The sequence below is a fragment of the Mesoplodon densirostris genome, chromosome 2 (genome assembly GCF_025265405.1).
Source record: "Mesoplodon densirostris isolate mMesDen1 chromosome 2, mMesDen1 primary haplotype, whole genome shotgun sequence".
NCBI lineage: Eukaryota > Metazoa > Chordata > Mammalia > Artiodactyla > Ziphiidae > Mesoplodon > Mesoplodon densirostris.
Genome location: NC_082662.1, coordinates 44,575,001 through 44,597,274, shown reverse-complemented (window position 1 = coordinate 44,597,274; position 22,274 = coordinate 44,575,001). Strand labels below are relative to the sequence as shown.

The following is a 22,274-nucleotide window of genomic DNA, read 5'->3' as shown; positions in this document are numbered from 1 at the left end:
TAAAAGAAAACAAGGTTCAAAGTCTAAGTTTGGCTGATAGTACTTAGCTTGCAAATTCACATATAATCATTTCCAAATTTGTACTGTATTTCAAAGCAAACCCCAAGCTGTAACACTAGCACCGACTCCTGAGATGGCAGGAGACTTGGAAAAAATACCCAACAAAAAGTAAGCCAACTACATCTACAACAAATATAAGAACATTAAAGCAAATAAATGTTAATTTGCTTTCTATAATAGCTATCACTTACTGTGCACTTATTATACATGCCAGACATCATAGTAAGCACTTGACATTATTCTCATTTAAATGTTCACAATGACCCCTTGTAGTTGAAACTATTATTATCCTCATTTTACAAACAAGGAAACTGAGGATGTCATAGGTTAAATAACTTGACCAAGATCACACACCTTAAAAGCAAAACAGATTTAGAACCTATTCTTTTCTAAGATTCCAGAATCCAAAGTCTAACCACAGCAACCTATGTACCAGTAGGGCTAAAAAGTACTTTGCTTATTGGCTATCATGTAAGTGACTTTACATGTAAAGGTCTTTTCTGTACAATGGAACATACCTAGCTTTGATTTAACAGTGTAAAATAGGTCAAATATTTCCTAATGAGAGAAAACCTATCATCAATATCTGCCAAAATCTGCCTACTTAGTATCTCTGGAGTCCATGTGCTTCCCTCCATTCCTATGCTATGACCTTAGCTTGGGTTATCAACATTTCTCAAGTTTCTACCCAGTTTTGCCTGGTCTTCCTACATGTAATGCATCCCCACTGCATTCGATTCTACACAATTCAGGCATATCTATTTTTCTAAAATGCAGACCTGACCAGCAGCTGCCATCACTTGTGAGAAAATGTTCAAAATTCATAAAACGCTAAAAGGACTCTTTCACGACCTGGCCCTTGTCAATCTCTTCTGTATCTTCTTAACCACTCCCCACAACTTATGCTACAGCCGCACTCAGCCATGCTCAGCAGCTTACAGCTCCTCAAAGAAACCAAGCTCCCATTGCCTCCAGGCCTTTCTTATTAGGGTTCCATCTCATGAGAACAACACTTTCCATTTCCCCTTCCTCTTCTCACCCTCATGTCCCTTCTCTCCCTACTCATCCACATCTCACCATGGATCACATCCCCTCCCTCCTCTGTGAATCCTTTCTTGACTTCTCAGGACTTCAAAATGTTCCCATTCTTTCTGTGCTTATTCTTACATAGCATATTTCCCACTGGATTATATAAGTTTGTTTTTCCCCCAATAGACTGTAAGTTCCCTGAGGGCAGGGACTGGCTCTTTATTCACCTCTGTATCATTCCTCCACCTAGTAACAGTGCCTGGCTTATAGGCACCCAAATATCTCTACTCTATACAGAACAAGTAACGGTAACCTCCTCTTATGTGAGTAATACTTCCTAGCTTACTCACTTTCATTTGACCCTCTCCTAATGTTGTTTCTATAAGGCCCAGAGTTAATGAACAATACTGGCATGTTACCACAACTGATGCAAAATTATACCATTTGAATTAAATCAGTAGTAAAATCACTATTCTCACAGAACTAGCTTTGCTCAATAAGCCAATTAAAAATAAGCTGTCTTTTTCACTTTTTCCAAATAATAATTTATAAAGGAGTCTGTCATTAACACCACTCTCAAAATCAAATTACATTTTTAAAAATCAGGAGTCATTTCAATACATAGTTAGTTTGTCTACTTACTCTATTAAGTGCTTTGGGGATGAGCCACTCTGATGGAATTCATCCGCATCATAGAATTCATCTTCACTGCTAGAATAAGAGAACTCTGGGACTGTGTTTGGAGACAAGTTGACATGGCTTGGAGAAGTTAGACTGCTACTAGGTGGTGAGTGCCCACTGCCTAGGAAGTTAAAACGTTTTTAATTAGGGGACAGTGTTGGTAATAGAAGGGAAGAAATTAGGGAGATGGTATCAAAGCAGACCTTTCTAAAATCAAAAAAGAGTTAAGTTGGTAGAAGTCCCTAGACTATCTGTAAAGAAATCAACATTTAAACTAGACAAAGAAAAAGGCAAATCACATTATAGAATGGGACATAGCCTTTTAAATAAATGAAAAAATACTATGTCCTCACCTGTAATTAGGAAGGGAGTTCTTTTGACTATAATCACACTGTGTGAGTTAAGGTATTAGAAGTCCCATAGTAGATACCAGTACCAACGGGAAGCCAGAGCTCTTATTTTATACTATAGATCCAGATACCTTAAAAATGCAGCAGTGAGCCAACAAGAATACAAAGTGGAAAGAATATCAAAAACCACATGAATGTTAAAATTTTGTTCGGGATATCACATTCATATTAGTCAGTATGTTTTGGCAATCATGTGCAAACCCAAAAGCTGGGAACAGTTACCATTCAAACTCCTCACCTCTTTTCTACCCCAGTTTAAGTCAGGTTGCCCAGAGCCCAGGGGCAGAGGAAAAGAGAGGGCTACCATAGGAAGCACATGGAAAAGCAAAGAACCAGGAGGAACATCTTTCTATTCCTAAACAGTCTAATTAAGGAAACAGAAACTAATGGAGATCCAGAGAAAGAATCTCTGTGATAACCATCTGGTTCAGAGTCTAGTAATAAAAAGTAACAATAACAGTATCAAACAGAACAGTGAAGTACTGAAAGTAATTTAACAAGTACTTATTGAGCAGATATCTAAGGGCTCTCAGGCAATTTATGCCAAACTGCTACAGATGTCTGGTGGAGATTAAAATTAATTAAGTCACTGCTGGCAATATAAAAGCCAAGGCCACAGTTCTAGAAGGAAATGAGAATAGCAGCAGTAAAAATGAATCCAGAGCCATCCATGGATTTTTAGTGTCCCATTCCAGTGTCTGTCTATGGTTCAATAGTTGAGAGAGCACATCCACCTGCCACATTTAGTTGCCATGTTCACAAAGATATTTTTAAAACATGACACTGAAAGTTTGCTGCCTAAATAGGCAAGGCTTATTGTGGGAATTCCAAAGATAGTTCATCTTAGCAAATAACTTTAAATTCTTACCCTACCGCCGCCCTGCCCCATAGCAGCCATAAGATGGGAAATAAATAAATTTCTCTTATTGAAATAATGGGGGAAAAAAACGAGAGAGAAAGAAAGAAAGGAAAAGACCAGGAATTACAAATGATTAAGTAACAAGCAAATAGTCCAGGCAACCACACAAAACTGAAAATGTATCCAAGAAGAAAATGAGTTGGAATGGGAGTTGCAAACAAAAGAACTGAGTTTTCCTTACAAGAGAAAACAGTATTATTTCTTTTTTCAGTTGTTCCTTTCTTTCTTTTATGTATTAGTGAGAGAGATAAAGGAAAGAAAGATGAAGAAATTAGGTTGAAAAATCAAACACGACACAAACCACACACTAATTTAAAAAAATTTTTTGAATCCACCTACTCTAAAATGTTATATTTTTAAAATGCCGTCTTCTGAAATAATTTATCCTAAATTATTTATAACTAATTAATGATCCTAAAATTAATGTGCATAAAGAATACTGCTAACTTTTTCAAAGTCTGTAACTGACTAGGTTTTGTATATTTCTGAATGGAAAATTTTGTCTGTTTCAGAATTCTGACATAATTCCTCCTTATAAAAAAACAACAGAAAATACAGATACTGTTTTTAAAATGACACAGTGTAATGAAATACATAAAAAAGGCAGGCAAACATTTCAACTGCATTACTCAAACTGCTTATCAGCATTTTCCCAAGAGCTTCAAGTAAGAGAGCTGTTGTTGCTTGCTTTTTTTCAAAATAAGGAGACATCTGCTCAGGCTGTTAAATCTTAAAAACCAAAGTAATAACATCAGCATCTTTACTAACTCAAATTTCAAACTAGCTAAAAATCACAGGGTAACTTTTCATTATTACACAGGAAAAGTCCCACCCAGGAAAGAATCTGTGGAGCAACAGCAGGGGCTTATCTCCCACATCCTCAAGAGTGGTTTTGGTTTTGGCATCCAGATATAACAGGGACAAAAGCACCAAATGCTCCCTTGAATTTGGTGCAACTGATAACTCAACATCAACCTAATTAGTTTTAAAACAAGAAATAAATCTATACTAACATTAATAGCATCCCTGTGAATTAGAGAAAAAATAAAGACCATAAATCTAAACAAATTAAGAAAATGCAAACTAAAATCAAGTATCCTTTTTTTGCTTATAAAATTGGCAAAAATGTGACCGATAAATCTATCCTTAAAAAATTCATATGTGCCAAAAGGTGCTGTACAAGGATATTCCCTGAAATACTGCTTATAATAGGAAAATTTTGGAATCAACCTAAATAAATGTCCATCAGCAGAAAAACAGGTAATAGCCACTTGAGCAGCTGTAGAAAGAATGTTGTATACCTAAGTGTAGGAACACAGAAAGCTCTCTAAATGTTCTTAGTTAAATGAAAAGGGAAAGTCACAGAACCACAAGATCTCATTTAGGTCAGGGAAAAAAACAACAATAAAAATACACAGGGCTTCCCTGGTGGCGCAGTGGTTGAGAGTCCGCCTGCCGATGCAGGGGACACGGGTTCGTGCCCAGGTCCGGGAAGATCCCACATGCCGCGGAGCGGCTGGGCCCGTGAGCCATGGCTGCTGAGCCTGCGCATCCGGAGCCTGTGCTCCGCAACGGGAGAGGCCACAACAGTGAGAGGCCCGCGAATTGCAAAAAAAAAAAATACACAATATAGGTATGTAGGTACATACGTGTATAAATGACAAAGAGTAAAGAAGGCTTACAGCTGCTTTTGTTCTCATACTTCTGTATTATCTGATTCCTTTACAGTAAGAAAGTATATAAATCTAACTCGAGCAAATTTTTAAAAAAAGCCAATACAGAGCTTCAAAGTAAGTCTTAAGGTAAACAAATACACAAAACTCTGTAGTATTTTATTTCATTTAAATTATAATTATTACTAAACTTCTGGTTCAATCACAAAGTTAACCACTCCATGTATGGAACTGTAATGATAGGGCTAAGGTATCTCCAATACAAAATATATAACCTTTCTTCAATCTTTTTCCCATCAGTAATCAAACACAAATCTTGAATGTTAATGGGCAGTTATGAGAAGTAAAGGAATTATACAAATCTGTACCTGTACTATTTGGCGTTGGAGTCTGATGATGTCCCAAGGTAGTAGCTAATACAGGTCCAACTGGTAGAGAAGATGGACGCTGCTCTGACTTACACAACTGAGCAGGCTCTAGGAGATTTGAACATGTGAAATAAGTTAGAGAAAAAGCCAAACACAACTCTTCTTTTTTTTAACATCTTTATTGGAGCATAATTGCTTTACAATGGTGTGTTAGTTTCTGCTTTACAACAAAGTGAATCAGCTATACATATACACATATCCCCATATCTCTTCCCTCTTGCGTCTCCCTCCCACCCTCCTTATCCCACCCCTCTAGGCGGTCACAAAGCACTGAGCTGATCTCCCTGTGCTATGCGGCTGCTTCCTACTAGCTATCTATTTTACATTTGGTAGCAAACACAACTCTTTAACTGCAATATCCTGAAGATCAGTAATTTTTGAGACTATATTCTATTAAGTCAAGTTCCATGCTACTACTCCTTTCTGACCCCCAATCCCCTTTAAACTCAATGATGATATGCTACCTAGTACTAAGACACTAGGCAGGATATCAAGAGACTAGTCAAGATAAGCTATTACCTCAGTACAAGTACTCTGTAAAACCAGCAAATGCTTCGGATGATAAACTGTTTCCCCCCGAGGATCAAACCACTTGTAAAATCTAAAATGGGGCACAGTACTTCCTCTTTAGTCTCGTGAGAGATATTAAGCTCAATCTCCTAAGGAGTAAAAATTCATAAGAATATCTCACATACTTAATAATTTTTATTTTTTTTTTTTATTTTTATTTTTTGCTGTATGCGGGCCTCTCACTGCTGTGGCCTCTCCCGTTGCAGAGCACAGGCTCCGGACACACAGGCTCCGCGGCCATGGCTCGCGGGCCCAGCCGCTCCGCGGCATGTGGGATCTTCCGGGATCGGGGCACGAACCCGTGTCCCCTGCATCGGCAGGCGGACTCTCAACCACTGCGCCACCAGGGAAGCCCCAATAATTATTTTTTTAAAGATTTTCTTTTTTCCAGTAAAATTTCCGACTTATGTCATCAGTGAAAACACTGAAATGTTGGATGCAAAAAGGTAAAAGGAATCAGTGGTTGTTGGCCTTAAGCCCTCCTCTGCCAGTTAAAAAAATATATATTTATTACTCTATCCCTAAAAATACACGTCTATCTAATCAGTAGTCATCACAAATTTCATTCCTCCCTTTCTCATTAAGTCCACCATGAAGAAACCATTTGTATTATTCAGAGTTATAAAGAATATGACAAAATAGAACATTCCTGGATTACTTTCAAGGTGATCAAGGTATATTAAGTTTTCCTTGGTAGCCATGAATCCTGGGTCATAGGATTCTGTCCTAGCAAATAATCCAAGTAAACCATGTTTGTCTTCCATCTCACTTTGAAAACCAAAAGCCCTTTAACTGTACTAAAAAAGCCCCAATACCAAAATATTATCATATTTTTCCAGTTCATTTTTGGCTGTATTTTGTGTGTGAGATTTCTTTTACTTATTAAAAAACAAAAAACAACCCCCCCCCAAAAAAACCCTTCAAGATTACTACAACTGCCATAAAAAATTAAGTTTTTTGTCACCAATGTACCTGTGAAACATTTTTCCAAATATTATACTATACCTGGAGGTAAGACAGTCTGGGAAGGCATTGTGTTGATCACAGGTTCCAAGGGACTAGGTTGATATATTGCATCTACAGGATTAATAGTACTCTGAGATAAAGAAGCAGAGTATAGTTATTTTTAATTAAATACCCTTCCAGCATTGACCCTCCCAAATGTATGAAAAGCCCACACTTCTGACAGCAAAGTCCTGAGGGTAGCTGTACAGACATGTTGGTCAAATTGCAAAGAGGAAATAAAACAACTTTACTATATGGAAGTCTAAGAGTTTCTTATAAGATTATTTAAAGAAGCATTGTAAGGAGGGAGAATGAATGAATCTCTGACATATAGAAAGGTAAAAATACATGAAAACACTTGGAAAGAGTTGTAGAATGGTTTCAGGAAGCCGAAATAATAACCTCTTGATTCAACTCAGTGATTCTCAAATTTTAATTCACCACAAATATCAAAGATGGAGAAATGCTCTCTCCTGCTGTGGTATTAATAAGCACTATGCCTATGACTAGCTAATGTATCTGTACCACTACAATCTTATGTTTACATCCCATACCACTGCCACCTTCTATCAATGTGTACTGCACCATATAGGCACGTAGTTTTACAGTCACTAAAGGCAAAGAAATGTATCTTCTAATTGGACGTCTTTTCTTTTTGAGGATTTAGAAGGAAAAAAAAATACTCAAACATGTAGTTACAATTTTAGAGAGGAAAAAAAAAAAGTCTAGGTTCTTCTGACTCCAAGCCAAGACACTATTTTGCCAGCATGATGGCATTTTAAAAATAAGACTCCAAAGCTTACTGGTATTTTTTTATTTGGAGGAGGGGGAGATTTTAAACCAAGGCCTTTGCCAAAGTAAAGTTTGAAACCACCACTTAGAAGACTATACTAGATAAAACCCAAGAAATAAAACTTTAAATTTTTTAGCTTTCCTTGATCTGGAAAACTAAACTTCAAACATGTATTAGGTAGAGCTTGTAACAGAAAATACTGAAACAGAATTAGAAAAGAAATACTTTATTGATGAGCCCCAAAAGCATTTGTAAAAATTTAAAAGCACATAACAATGGAAACTGAGATAATAGGAAAGTTTTTATAGCATTCTTATTTAATGCCTAAGTTATTTTTTCTTATATCCCCTCTCTGCATAAATATCAATATGTAAAAATCACTAAATCAGATCTCTTAAATTGATTTGAACATAAGAATGCTGATTCTTGTCACAACAGTCTACATACCATAAATATTCTAGTCCTAGAAAATAAAGGACACAAAGAAGAAGCTCTGAAAACAATCATTAATAATCAAAAGCCTAGTAAAGTGAAGTGGGGGAGGTTCTGGAGCATTATGAAAAGCACAGAAACAGAGACTTAGAATTTTAATTCCTAGAACCCTTGCTCTACCAGTGACTTGCCAAGTCTCATCTGCTGTGGGCCTCACTTTCCCAGTGTATAAAATGAAGAAATGTCTGAATGCTGTGGTCTCTAAGGGCTTTCTGGTTATTACATTAGGATTCTATTTTCAGATACCAGGCTGGGCCATAATACCTAAACAAGTGTCTCAACAATCCTGGAGCTGTTCTTAAAATAAATTCCTTATTTTTACATAGTGATTTTTCTCTAAAGGGCTCCAAGTGCTTTACAAAGGCAAAATCCCACCTTTAATACTTTGAGCCATAAGAATGAGAATATCCCACCTCCTTATCCCCAACCTATCATATAAGAAAAAATTACTAAAGAGACCAAGAAATAAAATAACTTTGGAAAAAGGGACGAGAATTCAATCTTTTGAATGCAATCTTCTGTTTTTCAGAAGCCTAATATTAGGTTTGTCAATCCCACAAAACACTTTTAGACTTTTTCTTTTGTTGCTGTTGTTAATAGAAAATACAACTACTGTCCGTGGTCGACCAACCTCAGGCTAAAAAATGTCAAATAACATTCTACACCTTGCTTTAAAAACGAATATGCAGAGCTTGAGAAGTGCAAACAAATGACAATCCTAAACCCTAATCTGTTGTAAAATTAATAAAATTCATGCAATACAATATAAAATACAATTATATATACATATATGTATGTATAGCTAACATTTACTGAGTACTATGTGCATACTATCTTACAACAATCCTCTGAGATAGAAGTCACTTTTCTTTATAGATGAGGAAACAAAGACTCAAAGGTTAAGTAACTTGCCTAAGGTCACAGATAGTAAGTGGCAGGGCTAGGTCTTAGCTGTCTGGGTCCAAGGCCTAAACCATGAATAGTGCCTTTTTTAAAAAATAAAAACTCTTAAGGAAAAATGCTATAGTCCCGGATCAAATGATTCAAATATGTTTGTTTTCTACAGGTTTAGGTTTTCTATCAGTATAAACTATCTAGATGTTTTTAACTACAAATGATCAAACATTTTTAGTATGCTTTATAAAACTATTGCTTAACATAATAAAAAGTAACTGATTTGCTTTGAGAGAAAAGAGATAAAAATAACTGCCATCATTAATTTTCCTTAGGGTCTTTGGGAACCATGAAATGCTAGACAACATACACAGTCTTTTTCCATGACGCTTATAATCTTAATTGGTATCTCAGAAGAGATATTATATTATATTGTAATTTTATCACATAATTGTATTAAATCACCATGGCTCAAACTATGAACTCACACTGTGAAGAAAAACAAAAATTCCAATGTGTTTAATTCAAATTTTAAAAATGTTTCTCTTACTCTGTTTTCTTAAGAAATATGTAAACATAGATATTTAACTTATTTTTCATTTTAAACCAAATATAAACATAACATGCTCATCCTTTCAAATATAATCATAAGATGGTTTTCAAGATTTACAAAATGAAAAAAAAAAAAAAAAGATTTACAAAATGAGTTTCCAGATCTCAGATAAGCTGGCATTTGTAAAGCCTCAGACAAAAAAAAAAGAGGTTGCCTCCTTCTTCAGAAATACAGTCTGAACACAAGTCACACATCTACCACAAAACCAGGGGAGCTTAAACTGCAAACCTTCAAATTCTAACTTTTATTTCCAATAAAATTTTCTTTTCTTTTTGGTGGGTAAGTTGAATGTAAGGGAAGAGTAAAACCCAAGGGGAGGAAAGAATAGAAAATGGCTATAAGTGGAAGAATTCATGTTGCAACTTGTTCCTACAAAAAAGCAGTATACACCACAGTAGCAATGACAGTTAACACAATACACAAAATCTAAAAATAAAGATAAGAAATTAATAGAAACCTATAACCATATAGTTAAATTAAGATGTTTCAGTACTGTACCCCTCCCCTTCTGCTTTCATTAGAAAAAAACAAGTTAGACAAGAAATGTAGCATTGTGAGTTATGCCTTATTTAGTCATAAAAGCTGCATTTTTATACCACGATTAACCCTTTAAGTTAACACATGCAAGGTGATTCAATAAGAATCAAGACTCAACAAAAGTTTAAGATCGACATTTCCTCTCCAAATGATTGCTGAAAGATGGCCAACTTTAAGAGCTCAAAGAAAATTGCAAGAGTCAACAAACAAAGAACAGTGAGTAGGTAAAAAGAGGAATTTGTGTTGAAAAATGAGTATAAATTCAGGCTTCTCCTGACATAACTGGTTAAAATGCTCTGCAGAAGTAAAGGGGAACAAAGATTAGATTAAACTTACTATAATTCCATCTGCGTGCTTCTCCGCATTACACTGGTCCTTAAGGAGAAACGTTAAAAATATTAACTTCATTCTTTCATTTAAGTAACACCTTGTGTACTTTCTTCCCTAGTAAGAAAACTTATTTTACTGGGTAAGCAACAACGTTAGAAAACTACTACTCTGCTTCCACTAAGATAGTAATTTCACTGGTCCATTCCTAGCCAAACATAATTCTAACCAAGAGCATAGCAACTTTTTCTATACAGGCATTTAATTAAATTCTTTGTAGAAATATCCTATTGAACTTTGTAGTCACATTGGTATCCATGATTGAAAGCAGATATATTAATTTAGGATTAACAATCCTGAATATTTCTGGGTTTAACTTTACAGTAAATTACGCCAACTCTCCACAACCGCCAAACTCTTACCGTACTGCAAAGGTATGACAATCATATACCCTTAAAAACTCAGGATAGACATAATTTCCCATATTCTGGATGCTGGCTCCAGAAGTATATCAATACTTTTCTAAATAGATGGTCTGATTTTTGTTTCAGTAACCGTAATCACCATATCCACAGAATGATGATACAGGGGCTAACGCTTACTACCTGGCAGGTATTTTACATACAGGCATACCTCGGAGATATAGCGGGCTTTGGCCAGTCCACCACAATAAAGCAAATACCGCAATAAAGCAAGTCACACAATTTTTTTGGTTTCCCAGTGCATATAAAAGTTATATTTACATTATACTGTAGCCTATTAAGTGCGCAGCAGCACTGTCTTAAAAAACAATGTATGTAATTTAAAAATACTTTATTGCCAAAAAGTGCTAAACATCATCTGAGCCTTCAGTGAGCTGTAGTAGTAATATCAAAGATCACTGCTCACAGATCGTCATAACAAATACAGTAATAGTGAAAAAGTTTGAAATATTGCAAGAATTACCAAAATGTGACAAACCCACAAAGTGAGCAAATAATGTTGCAAAAATGGCGCCAATAGACTTGCTTGACACAAGGTTGCCACAAACCTTCAATCTGTAAAAGATAGCATCTGCAAAATGCAATAAAGCAAGGCCTGCCTGTATATTATTAATTCACTTGTTCCACCGACAACTCTATAAAGTAGGTATTATTATTATCTCCCTGGACAGATGAGAAAACTGAGACAGAGAGAGTGTCTAGTCTAGTCTACAGTGTCTAGTCCAATACATATAGTCTAGTTCCAGAATTCAAGGTCTTAACTAATATGCTATTGATATTTTGCCTTGCCTCCCTTCTCCAAGGATGTACTTAAGGAAGAAGGTGGTGGAAAGTTACCAAACATATTTGTTCCTGTAACTATAATCTATCTATTAGTATTACACAGACAATATATTTAACTTAAAACTGTTTAAAGTTTTAACTCCATACTATCAAGAAGTTTTCAAGTTTTAATAGAAACCAGTATTTGGTCTTGGTTTACAGCCAAGTTATATATCATTTATACATAACTTTTTCTTTCTTTAACTACAGAGTTTACTCAGAAATCTACAGATTGAAGGGACAACCAAGAGCAATTTAAAGATTTGGAGATTTTTTTTTTTTTTAAGAATTAACACAGTAGGCCTGAAATAGCTATCCTCAGAAAAGCCTGCCTACAAAGTTGGCCGTTGGCTTGGTGTCTGGGAACTTGGATTTTAGGCGGGTTCCCACCACCTCACTATCATAAGGGCAGCTCACTGCACCTAATCTGTTTAATAAGCAAACAAAATGGTTTATGCTGAAGACCAGCTTTCCTTTTGGAAATCTGGACTCTTGCTTGGTAAGTGCTAGGTAAACAGTGCTTACATGACAAAAAGCCCAATAAAAAACCTTAGGTGTTGAGTCTCTAATGAGCTTCCCTGGTAGACATTTCACAAGTGCTGTCACAATCTGTTGCTGGAGGAATTAAGCACACCCTGTATGATCCCATTGGGAGAAGATTCTTGGAAGCTTGGGCCTTAGTTTCCTCTGGATTTTGCCCCATGTGCCTTTTTCCTTTGCTGGTTTTACTTTGGATCCTTTGCTGTGATAAATCATAGCTGTAAGTACAACTACAAGCTGTGCCTTCCAAGCAAATCACCAAACCTAGGGGTGGTCTTGCAAACTGCCAACACAGTGCATATCCTTTGCATATCCTTGAGAATACAAGCATTTTGATAAGTCCATAATTCATGTTGGGATTTGCACAACTGAATTAACTATATATTTACAATATCCAAAGTTTCAGTAATTTTTAATAGACACAATTGAAAATAAAATCTTGAGAACTACACAGAAAGAGAAATTTTAAAGTTTCTTGTTCAGATGATATTTTAATTTACTTTTAGTTTTCCCCATTAATTTCTAAATTTCTAATTTCTAAAATTGACTTTTCCAAAGAATTTCTTAGAAAGAAATATATGTAAGTGGCAATAAGTGGAAAGAAATACATGTGGTAGATTAAATTTTCCAAAAATGGTCCCAACAAGAGGTAGAGTTCATGGCCCCTATCCTTGAAACTCTGTAACTGTCCCTAACCAATAAACATAGCAGAAGTGACTATGTGTGACTTCTGAGACCAGGTCATGGAAATGCCACAAATTTCTACCTTGTTTTCTTGAAGCCCAACCACCACACTGTGAGAAAGGCCAAGCAGCTGGAAAGAGAACTATACGGAGGAGCACCTAGGTTCCCAGCTCAACTTCCCAGGCATGTGAGTGAGCCATCTTGAAAGTGGATCCTTTGGCCCCCCCATCTCAACACATACACCCCTGCCCTTGCAATCAAGTCACCACAGGTGGCACTGCATGAAACAGAAATAAGTCATGAGGCCTAACCAAATTGCAGATTTGTGAGCAAAATAAATGACCGCTGCTATTTTAAGACACTTAGTTGAGGTTGGTTTGTTATATAGCAATACATTATGGATACAGTACATTATCTAAGAAAACCACCACTTCTACTTCTGGTATAATTTAAAATAAACTTAAATATCCAGTTTTAAGATAAGTAAGTACTAGGGATGTGATGTACAACATGATACATATAATGAACACTGCTGTATGTTATATATGAAAGTGGTTCAGAGAGTAAATCCTAAGAGTTCTCATCACAGGACAAAAAATTTTTTTTCTATTTCTTTGATTTTGTATTTATATGACATAATGGATGTTCACTAAACCTACTGTGATAATCATTTCATGATGTAGTAAGTCAAATCATTATACACTTTAAACTTACACAGTGCTGTCTATTATGTCTCAATAAAACTGGAAGAAAAAATAAACTTAAATATCTGACAATTTTTCCCATAAAATATTCTCAATTAATAATACATGCTATCTACAGGGTATTTTAAGTCAGAGTTTATTATTTTTGTTACTGTTGTGGTTTATCTTTTAAGGCAGAGTCAAATCTAGACAAACCCACACTATTAAATGCCTTACTACCAATCCATTCCCATCATGAACTTCAGGAATTTTGTTCTCTTATTTTAAAAGGCGTATTACACTCATCCTCCCTCCCTCCATCTTTCTTTTCAAAACTTTTTATTGTTTTTGTTTTTTAAGTAAACCGCAAGTTGCCTTTTATCAGGGTCAGCTAAAGCTAAATCTCAAGTACTACTAAAACCAGAGATACAACTGATTTCAATTTGAATTATGTCAATTAAACAAAGAAAGAATGCTACTTCCCACTTAGATTATAACATATGTTTATCTGGTTATAAGTCCCTCATTCCTTAATGCAATGGCTATTCTCTCTTCTTTGAACAAACAAGCATGACTGAGATCTGGAAATATGATAGTAACAAAAACATCAGTACAACATAATTTGAGAAGACTTTTGACCAGAATTATAGACTTCGGTATTTTAAAACCATGTCTACCAATAAGATACATGAAATATATTCCTATCTTTCTAATATGGCAATGTAGTCTAATGAAAGCTCTCTTAATTATGGACCTATACATGTACTTATCACAGGAAATAAAAAATAAATATGCTATGGTGATGAAAGAAAATTTCTAATTCAAGTTTGATGAGATTCAACAAACGGGACTGGGACAACTGGATAACCACATGCCAAAAAATGAACCTGGATCCATACCTCACACCACAAAGATTAACTCAAAGTGGACCATACATTGAATTAAATGTAAGAGCAAAAACTACAAAACTCTTGAAAGAAAATACAGGAATAAATCTTTGTTGTTTAGGATTAGGCAATGATTTCTCAGGAAAGCCACCAAAGGCAAAAGCACTAGAAGACTGATAAACTGGATTTCATCAAAATTTAAAATATGCATGCTTCTCAGGACACTATCAAGAAAGTAAAAAGACAACCCACAGACTTGAAGAAAAATCTGCAAGTCATATATCTGATACGGCTTGTATCCAGAATATATAAAATCACTCCTACAACTCAATAATAAGATTAAAAACCCCAACTAGAAAAATGGGCATGGCACTTCCCTGGCGGTCCAGTGGTTGGGACTTTGCCTTCCAGTGTCGGGGTGTGGGTGCGATCCCTGGTCGGGGAGCTGAGATCCTACTTGCCCTGCGGCCAGGAGGCCAAGGCATGAAGCAGAGGCAATGTTGTGACAAATTCAATAAAGACTTAAAAATAAATAAAATTAAAAAATAAGGGCAAAGAATGGGAATAGACATTTCTCCAGAAGAAATGCAAATGAAAACCACTAGAATGGCTATAATCAAAAAGACAATCACAAATGCTGGTGAGGATGTGGGGCAAATAGAACCCTTACACAAGACGTAGAGGATGGACTTGAGGGCGCAGGCAGGGGGAAGGGGAAGCTGGGACGAAGGGAGAGAGTGGCATGGATGTATATACACTACCAAACGTTAAACAGGTAGCTAGTGGGAAGCAACCGCATAGCACAGGGAGATCAGCTCGGTGCTTTGTGACCACCTAGAGGGGTGGGATAGGGAGGGTGGGAGGGAGGGAGACGCAAGAGGGAGGGGATGTGGGGATATATGTATACGTATAGCTGATTCAGTTCGTTATACAGCAGAAACTAACACAACATTGTAAAGCAATTATACTCCAATAAAGATGTTAAAAAAAAAGAACCCTTACACATTATGAGTGGAAATATTATGTGCAGCTGCTTTGAAAAGTAGTTTAGCAGTTTTTCAAAAAGTTAAACATAGAGTTACCATGTTACCCAGTAACTCCACTCCTAGGTATACACTTAAGAGAAATGAAAACATGCATCCCTGCACAAAAACATCACATGCAAGTGTTCACAACAGCATTATTCATAATGGTCAAAAAATGAAAACAGGGCTTCCCTGGTGGCACAGTGGTTGAGAGTCCGCCTGCCAATGCAGGGGACATGGGTTCGTGCCCCGGTCCAGGAAGATCCCACCTGCCACGGAGCGCTGGTCCCGTGAGCCATGGCCACTGAGCCTGTGCGTCCAGAGCCTGTGCTCCACAACGGGAGAGGCCACAACAGTGAGAGGCCCGAGTACCGCAAAAACAAAACAAAACAAAACAAAAAAAACCAACCCAAATGTTCATCAACTGATGAATGGATAAACAAAATGTGGTATATCATTCAAAGGAATATTATTCAGCAATAAAAAAGAATTAAGTCCTGATACATGCTACAACATGGACTAACCTTGAAAACATTATGCTAAGTGAAAGAAGCCAGTCACAAAATACCCCATATTGTATGATCCTAAATATATGAAATGTCCAGAATAGGCAAGTCTAGAGACAGAAAACAGATTAGTAGTTGCCAGGGATTGGAGGAAAGGCAGGGGCAAGGGTAAGTAAGGGAAAGAGGTATAGGGAATGAGTTCTTCATATGTATGGTGTTTCTTTTTGGGGTGATAAAAACATGCTAAAATTATATTATGGTGATGGCCACACAACTTTGTAAATATACTAAAAACCACTAAAGTATAAACTTTAAATGAGTGAACTTTATGGTATGTAAATTATATATCAATAAACCTGGTTTAAAAAAAGTCTGATGAGAAATTAATGAATACTGATATAAACAGAAAGTCTATGCAGAAAAAAATTCTAGGGAGAGAACCTGGGATCCAAGGATAACTTAAACATACATTCTAGTTTAAAAGTATCTATGGTCAGACAACTCAGTTCTAAAATGATAATCTAGACTTGGAAAGTCCAGTTTAGAAGCCACTAGTCACATGTGGCTATTGAGCACCTGAATGTGGTTAATTCAAAGTGCAAAATACACCCAGGATAGTGACGACTTAGTGTGGGGGTTGGGGGGGGGAGGGAGAGAGGGAGAGAAAATGAAGTATCTCATTAATGAATGAATTTTTATATTGATTACATGTTGAAATGGTATTATTTTGGATATAATGAGTTAAAATACATTATTAAAATTAATTTCCTTTGCTTATGTAAGTTGTGACATCTGGTCATATCACCTAATCTTAATGAAGAAAACTGGTCAAGTCCCCAGCTGCAGGGGTCTCCCAGATTATCTTCACTCTGCTCCCTCGCCTCCTCATTTCCTCTGCAATTCCCCATGAGTGAAACCCTGCTGTCTCTATCTATGGTACAAAGGAAGAATGAAGTCATCTGAGCTAACACAGCTTACCTGAAAATCCCAATAACCAAGTGGTGCCCAAACTTTGCTACACATCAGAATCAACCTGGGAGTTGAAAAACCCCAATGCTCAGGTGACACACCACAGCAACTACAACAAGAATGTCTGGGAATGCGAGCCATGCATCAGAACTGTTAAAAGATTCCCAGGTGATTCTAATGTGCAGCAAACTTTGGGAACCAATGCACTAATCATTTAGGCAGGTGGGAAGCTTTGGGGAATGAGAATTAAAATCAAAGACTCAGAAAACTGGAAGGAGCTTAAAATCCTACCTATAGCATGCTGCCTCTAAGAACCTAAAACTAAATCAACCCAAAACAAGAAAGGTATCAAATTAGCTACATTCTTTTTTTCTTTTTTGAGGGGGCCACATCCCTGTGGGGTCTCAGATGACAATACATCTTCTAAAAGTAGCTGATTCCAAAATCTTATTAACCTGCCAGGGCAGAATCATCTTCCAAAGTAACTAAAACAATTTATATTCCCATCAATGTAAGATGGAAGTTCTCAAAATTTTACCAACATGCCATTCTGTGGCTTTAAAATTTATGTCCTAATAAAAAGTTTTTTTAATTTAACAATTATTTAGGATGAATTATATGCTTGGTACTAAGAGCATTACAAACACTAATTCATTTAAGTTTCACTCTACCAGCAAGAGTACAGATACTATTATTATTCCTATTATATAGGAGAAAACCAAAGCACAGGGAGGATAAATAAACTTGCTCAAGCAGTGGAACAAGGATTCAAACCCAGACCATCTGGCTCCAAAGTCCATGCTCTTAAAAATGTAATGCTGCCTCTCACTATTATTTAACAACTATATATCTTAATCACAGATTGACTGATTATGCAAAGATTAATTCATAAGGATGATAAAAAAAATCATACATACAGTGGAAATACTAAACCATGCAACTATTAAAAATTATGTGTTAAAAAATTCATTCAAAATTCACAATTATTTATCAGGCCCCTACTTTGTGGCAGGCAACTGTTCTAGGCACTGAGGATACAGTGGTGTTATGGAGTGAATGTCTGTGGGCCCCCCCACCCCAATTCAGACAATGAAGCCCTAACCCCAGTGTGACTGTATTTGGAGTAAAGGAAGTAAACTGAGATTAAATAAGGTCCTAAGGGTGGGGCCCCAATCCAGTAAATCTTCTAAGAAGAGACACAAGAGAGCTCTCATTCATGCTCACTCTCAGTGTGTACCACCAAGGAAATGTCCTGTAAGGACATGGTGAGAAGGTGGCTGTCTACAAGCCAGGAAGAACCAAATCAACAGGAACCTTGATCTTGGACTTCTAGCCTCCAAAACTGTGAGAGAATAAATTTGTCATTAAAGCTACTCAGTCTGCAGTGTTTTGTTATGGCAGTGCAAGCATTCTAAGACAAAGGCCTCATGGAGATTATAGTCAGGTATAGACAGACAACAAACAGGATACCAAGTAAATCTGGCTAATGATGCAAGACCATGAAGAAAAAGAAACTACTGGGAGGGTAGAGATTATTTTAGATAGAGTGGTCAGCAAGGTCTCTCCAAAGAGATTTCATGTGGGCAGAAATTTGAATAAAGTGAGGGTGTAAACCCTGGAAGTCTGGAAGAAATGCCTTCTAGGCAGAGGGGAAAGCAAATACAAATCCCTGAAGCAGAAAAAGCTTGGCCTGAGAAAAAGAAAACAGGCCGATGTTGTTAGAATGGTGTGATCAAGCAAGGTGAGGTGAGGGAGTAGTGACAGCTCAAATGACATGAAGTTATGGTTAAGTTAACTTAGATTCCATTCCAAGGGAGGTAGGAAACCAATAAGGGGATTTGAGCAGGCAAGTGACATGGTCTAATTTACACTTAAATTGTTTAAAAATACACAAAGAGTTCATATAGGGTACATATATATATATAATTTGAGGGATGTATCTGTACATAAAGAGCCTTAACAATGAAATTCCTTCTGGAAAAAATTAAAAAGCCAAACTCCATTTACTTGATCCATGTTATCCATTCTGAAGGACCTTGAAATGCAGGTCTATTAAGCTGGGCTAAAACAGACAGGTAGCAGGCACTGACTGAACTGTAGAAACCTCTAGAAAGAAGTTTTAGTAACTTGAATTGTAACTCATTCCAACGACAGAACATCAAAAATGTTCTTGTTGGGTGGCTAAATGGTGAGCTACTGAAAGAGGCTAGGCTGCCCTGTTTTACAACTATCTAAAGACCTGATTGATTTGTAGAGATGATCCAAATTGGCCTAAACACTATCAGCTCTTCTACTTCCTCAATCTTCTAGAGAAGGCACTGTTGAACCCCTAAAATACCTATCTACTCACACTGGGCTTAATGTAGTTTACTGGTTATCTGTATATAAGCTTCTGGGTAACTGTAGGTGGCCCCAACCCACCCATGTAACTTCACAGTAAAGAAAACCAAAATAAAACCCTTACTCCTTCTGTGCTTCCAACCCTATACTCCCTTCTTAAGTTTTGAAATGTATTCTGATTCACAAAAATAGATGGAAGAATTTAGACACATACATAGGAAATCAGGCATAGTGGTCAAAAATACCTAGAAAATGAACACAAGCCCTTAAGTTCTGACACTTTAATACTGAATCTGGCCTCAAAAGAAAATGATACTTCCCCTCACCCCTAAACTTACAAGCTGAATAGCCATACCATCTAAGCACAAATGCATTTTTCTATACTATTGTGTCATTAACAATGCTAGGAAAATAGTGTCCATTATTAGGCAAACAAATATATGCAATTGAATAAGTAAAATAGGCCAAATAATTTAAAACTCAAACATCATTTCCAAAACTGGTTGCTGAATTGGCTGCCCACCTGCTTCTAACCACTGGCTAGAAATACAGAGGTAGAGTCAATGGAAAAAAATTTTTTTCTAATACTTATTTTCAAACACTAAATTCTTATTTCTCAAAATGTCATGCAATCAAGTACATATTTAGGTTGAATACACCAAAATTTTTCAGAAAAGCAGGCAATATCCATGAAATTGTTAACCAACTACAATAATCCAAAATATGTTTTTATTCCATGAATAAGGAACAGTAATCAAGGCAGTGGTTTATTAATGTATTGGGTTGGTCAAAAAGTGTCTTCGGTTTTTAAGTAAATATAAAAGACACATTTTTCATTTTCACCGAAAACTTTGTTGAACAACATATTCACGGTTTTTTTCCACTACCTTCTGCCATTTTTCAGGCAACTTCGTAATTCCATCTTCGCAAAACTTTTTATCTTTTTGAGCAAAGAACTGTTCCAGGTGCCTTTTACAGTCTTCCAGGGAGTTGCAAGTTTTTCCATTAAGAGAATTTTGGAAAGACCGAAATAAATGGAAATCCGCAGGTGCAATGTCTGGTGAATACGGCGGATGAATCAGAACTTCCCAGCCAAGCTGTAACAGTTTTTGCCTGGTCATCAAAGAAACAACATGCAGTCTTGCGTTATCCTGATGGGAGATTATGTGTTTTCTGTTGACTAATTCTGGACACTTTTCATCAAGTGCTGCTTTCAGTTGGTCTAACTGGGAGCAGTACTTGTTGGAATGAATCGTTTGGTTTTCCGGAAGGAGCTCATAATAGAGGACTCCCTTCCAATCCCACCATATACACAATATCACCTTCTCTGGATGAAGACTGGCCTTTGGTGTGGTTGGTGGTAGTTCATTTCACTTGCCCCACGATCTCTTCCATTCCACGTTATTGTACAGTATCCACTTTTCTTTGCCCGTCACAATTTGTTTTAAAAACAGAACGTTTTCATTACGTTTAAGTAGAGAATCGCATGCAGAAATATGGTCAAGAAGGTTTTCTTCGCTTAACTTATGTGGAACCCAAATGTCAACGCAATTAACATAACCAAGCTGGTGCAAATGATTTTCACTGCTTGATTTGGACATTTTGAGTATGTTGGCTTTCTCCCACGTGGTATAACATTGAGTGTTCTCAATTAATGTCTCAGTTTGATCACTATCAACTTCAACTGGTCTACCCGACTGTGGAGCATCGTCCAGCAAGAAATCTCTAGCACAAAACTTCGCAAACCACTTTTGACACACATGTTTGATCAGTCACAGCACCTTCTCCATACACTGCACAGACCTTTTTTTGCATTTTGGCAGTGTTTTTACGTTTCTTGAGATAATAAAGCACAGTATGGTGAAAATGTTGCTTTTTTTCTTCCATCTTTAATAGTAAAATGGCTACACAAAAATGCACCAATTTTGATGAGTCTGTTTTTAAATGCACGCTGATATGACAGCTGTTACATCAATCTAACAAATTTTTTTTTTTTTTTTGCGGTTCCCCGGCCCCTCACCGTTGTGGCCTCTCCTGTTGCGGAGCACAGGCTCCAGACGCGCAGGCTCAGCGGCCATGGCTCACGGGTCTAGCCGCTCCGCGGCATGTGGCATCTTCCTGGACCGGGGCACGAACCCGTGTCCCCTGCATTGGCAGGCGGACTCTCAACCACTGCGCCACCAGGGAAGCCCACAAAATTGTTTTGAATGAAGTTAAAAGACAACTTAGTGCTACTAGAGCCATCTTATGGAAAAAAATGAACGAACCTTTTGGCCAACCCAATAGTTCAGTACTAGAAAAAATATGTAAAAAACAATTTAAAAAAACACATCTCTATTGTACTCTTCATTATGGACGAAAAAAACTCTGCTTAAATTTAAATTCCTTTTTTCCTAAGAAAAACTTCTTTTGTGAAAGGTTTTGCAAAATATGTCCCTATTTCAAGCAGTGACAATGGAAAGGGTGAGTCATTCAAATGTGCTCCCCTCCTTCCCAGCCACCATCACAAATGAACTTATCAAAAACAAGCACAGGCTGGCAAGGTAACATCCAAACACAATGGTTTTTCAACAGCACCAGTAACGCCAAACTATAACTTAAATTTACTGTAGAAAGGTAATATATTTCAGAACTGAGTATTTTGGCTATTAAAGAAAAATGCCATATATTAAAATCCCATTAAATGAAAGTAATCAAAAATAAAATTTACTTACTTTAGCGATCTGCAGCAACACAATGCAGTGTTTAATTGATTCTACCATGCTCTATAAAAACAAAACACTGATTTTAGGATCTTGCCCCAAATGGCCATACAATGCTAAAACTTAAAATATAAAAGTCAGTTCAAATATACAGGGTTTAAGTCTATTCTACATAAAAAATACCCTCTCTGGATTTCCAGTGG

General features: G+C 36.6%; 1 protein-coding gene across 5 annotated transcripts in view; it reads right to left on the bottom strand.

Moving 5' to 3' along the window:
* Positions 1-22,274, bottom strand: part of OSBPL9 (oxysterol binding protein like 9) — a 154,254-nt gene that overhangs the window by 21,806 nt on the left and 110,174 nt on the right. For 4 of the 5 annotated variants that reach the window (XM_060089787.1, XM_060089789.1, XM_060089791.1 and 1 more), the window contains 5 exons: positions 22,084-22,134; positions 10,441-10,479; positions 6,776-6,866; positions 5,141-5,248; positions 1,732-1,891 (listed from right to left, as the gene is read on the bottom strand). In XM_060089787.1, coding sequence (XP_059945770.1) covers positions 1,732-1,891; positions 5,141-5,248; positions 6,776-6,866; positions 10,441-10,479; positions 22,084-22,134 — 449 coding nt within the window. The remainder of the gene's footprint in view (positions 1-1,731; positions 1,892-5,140; positions 5,249-6,775; positions 6,867-10,440; positions 10,480-22,083; positions 22,135-22,274) is intronic. The other variant, XM_060089788.1, reaches the window with a different exon arrangement.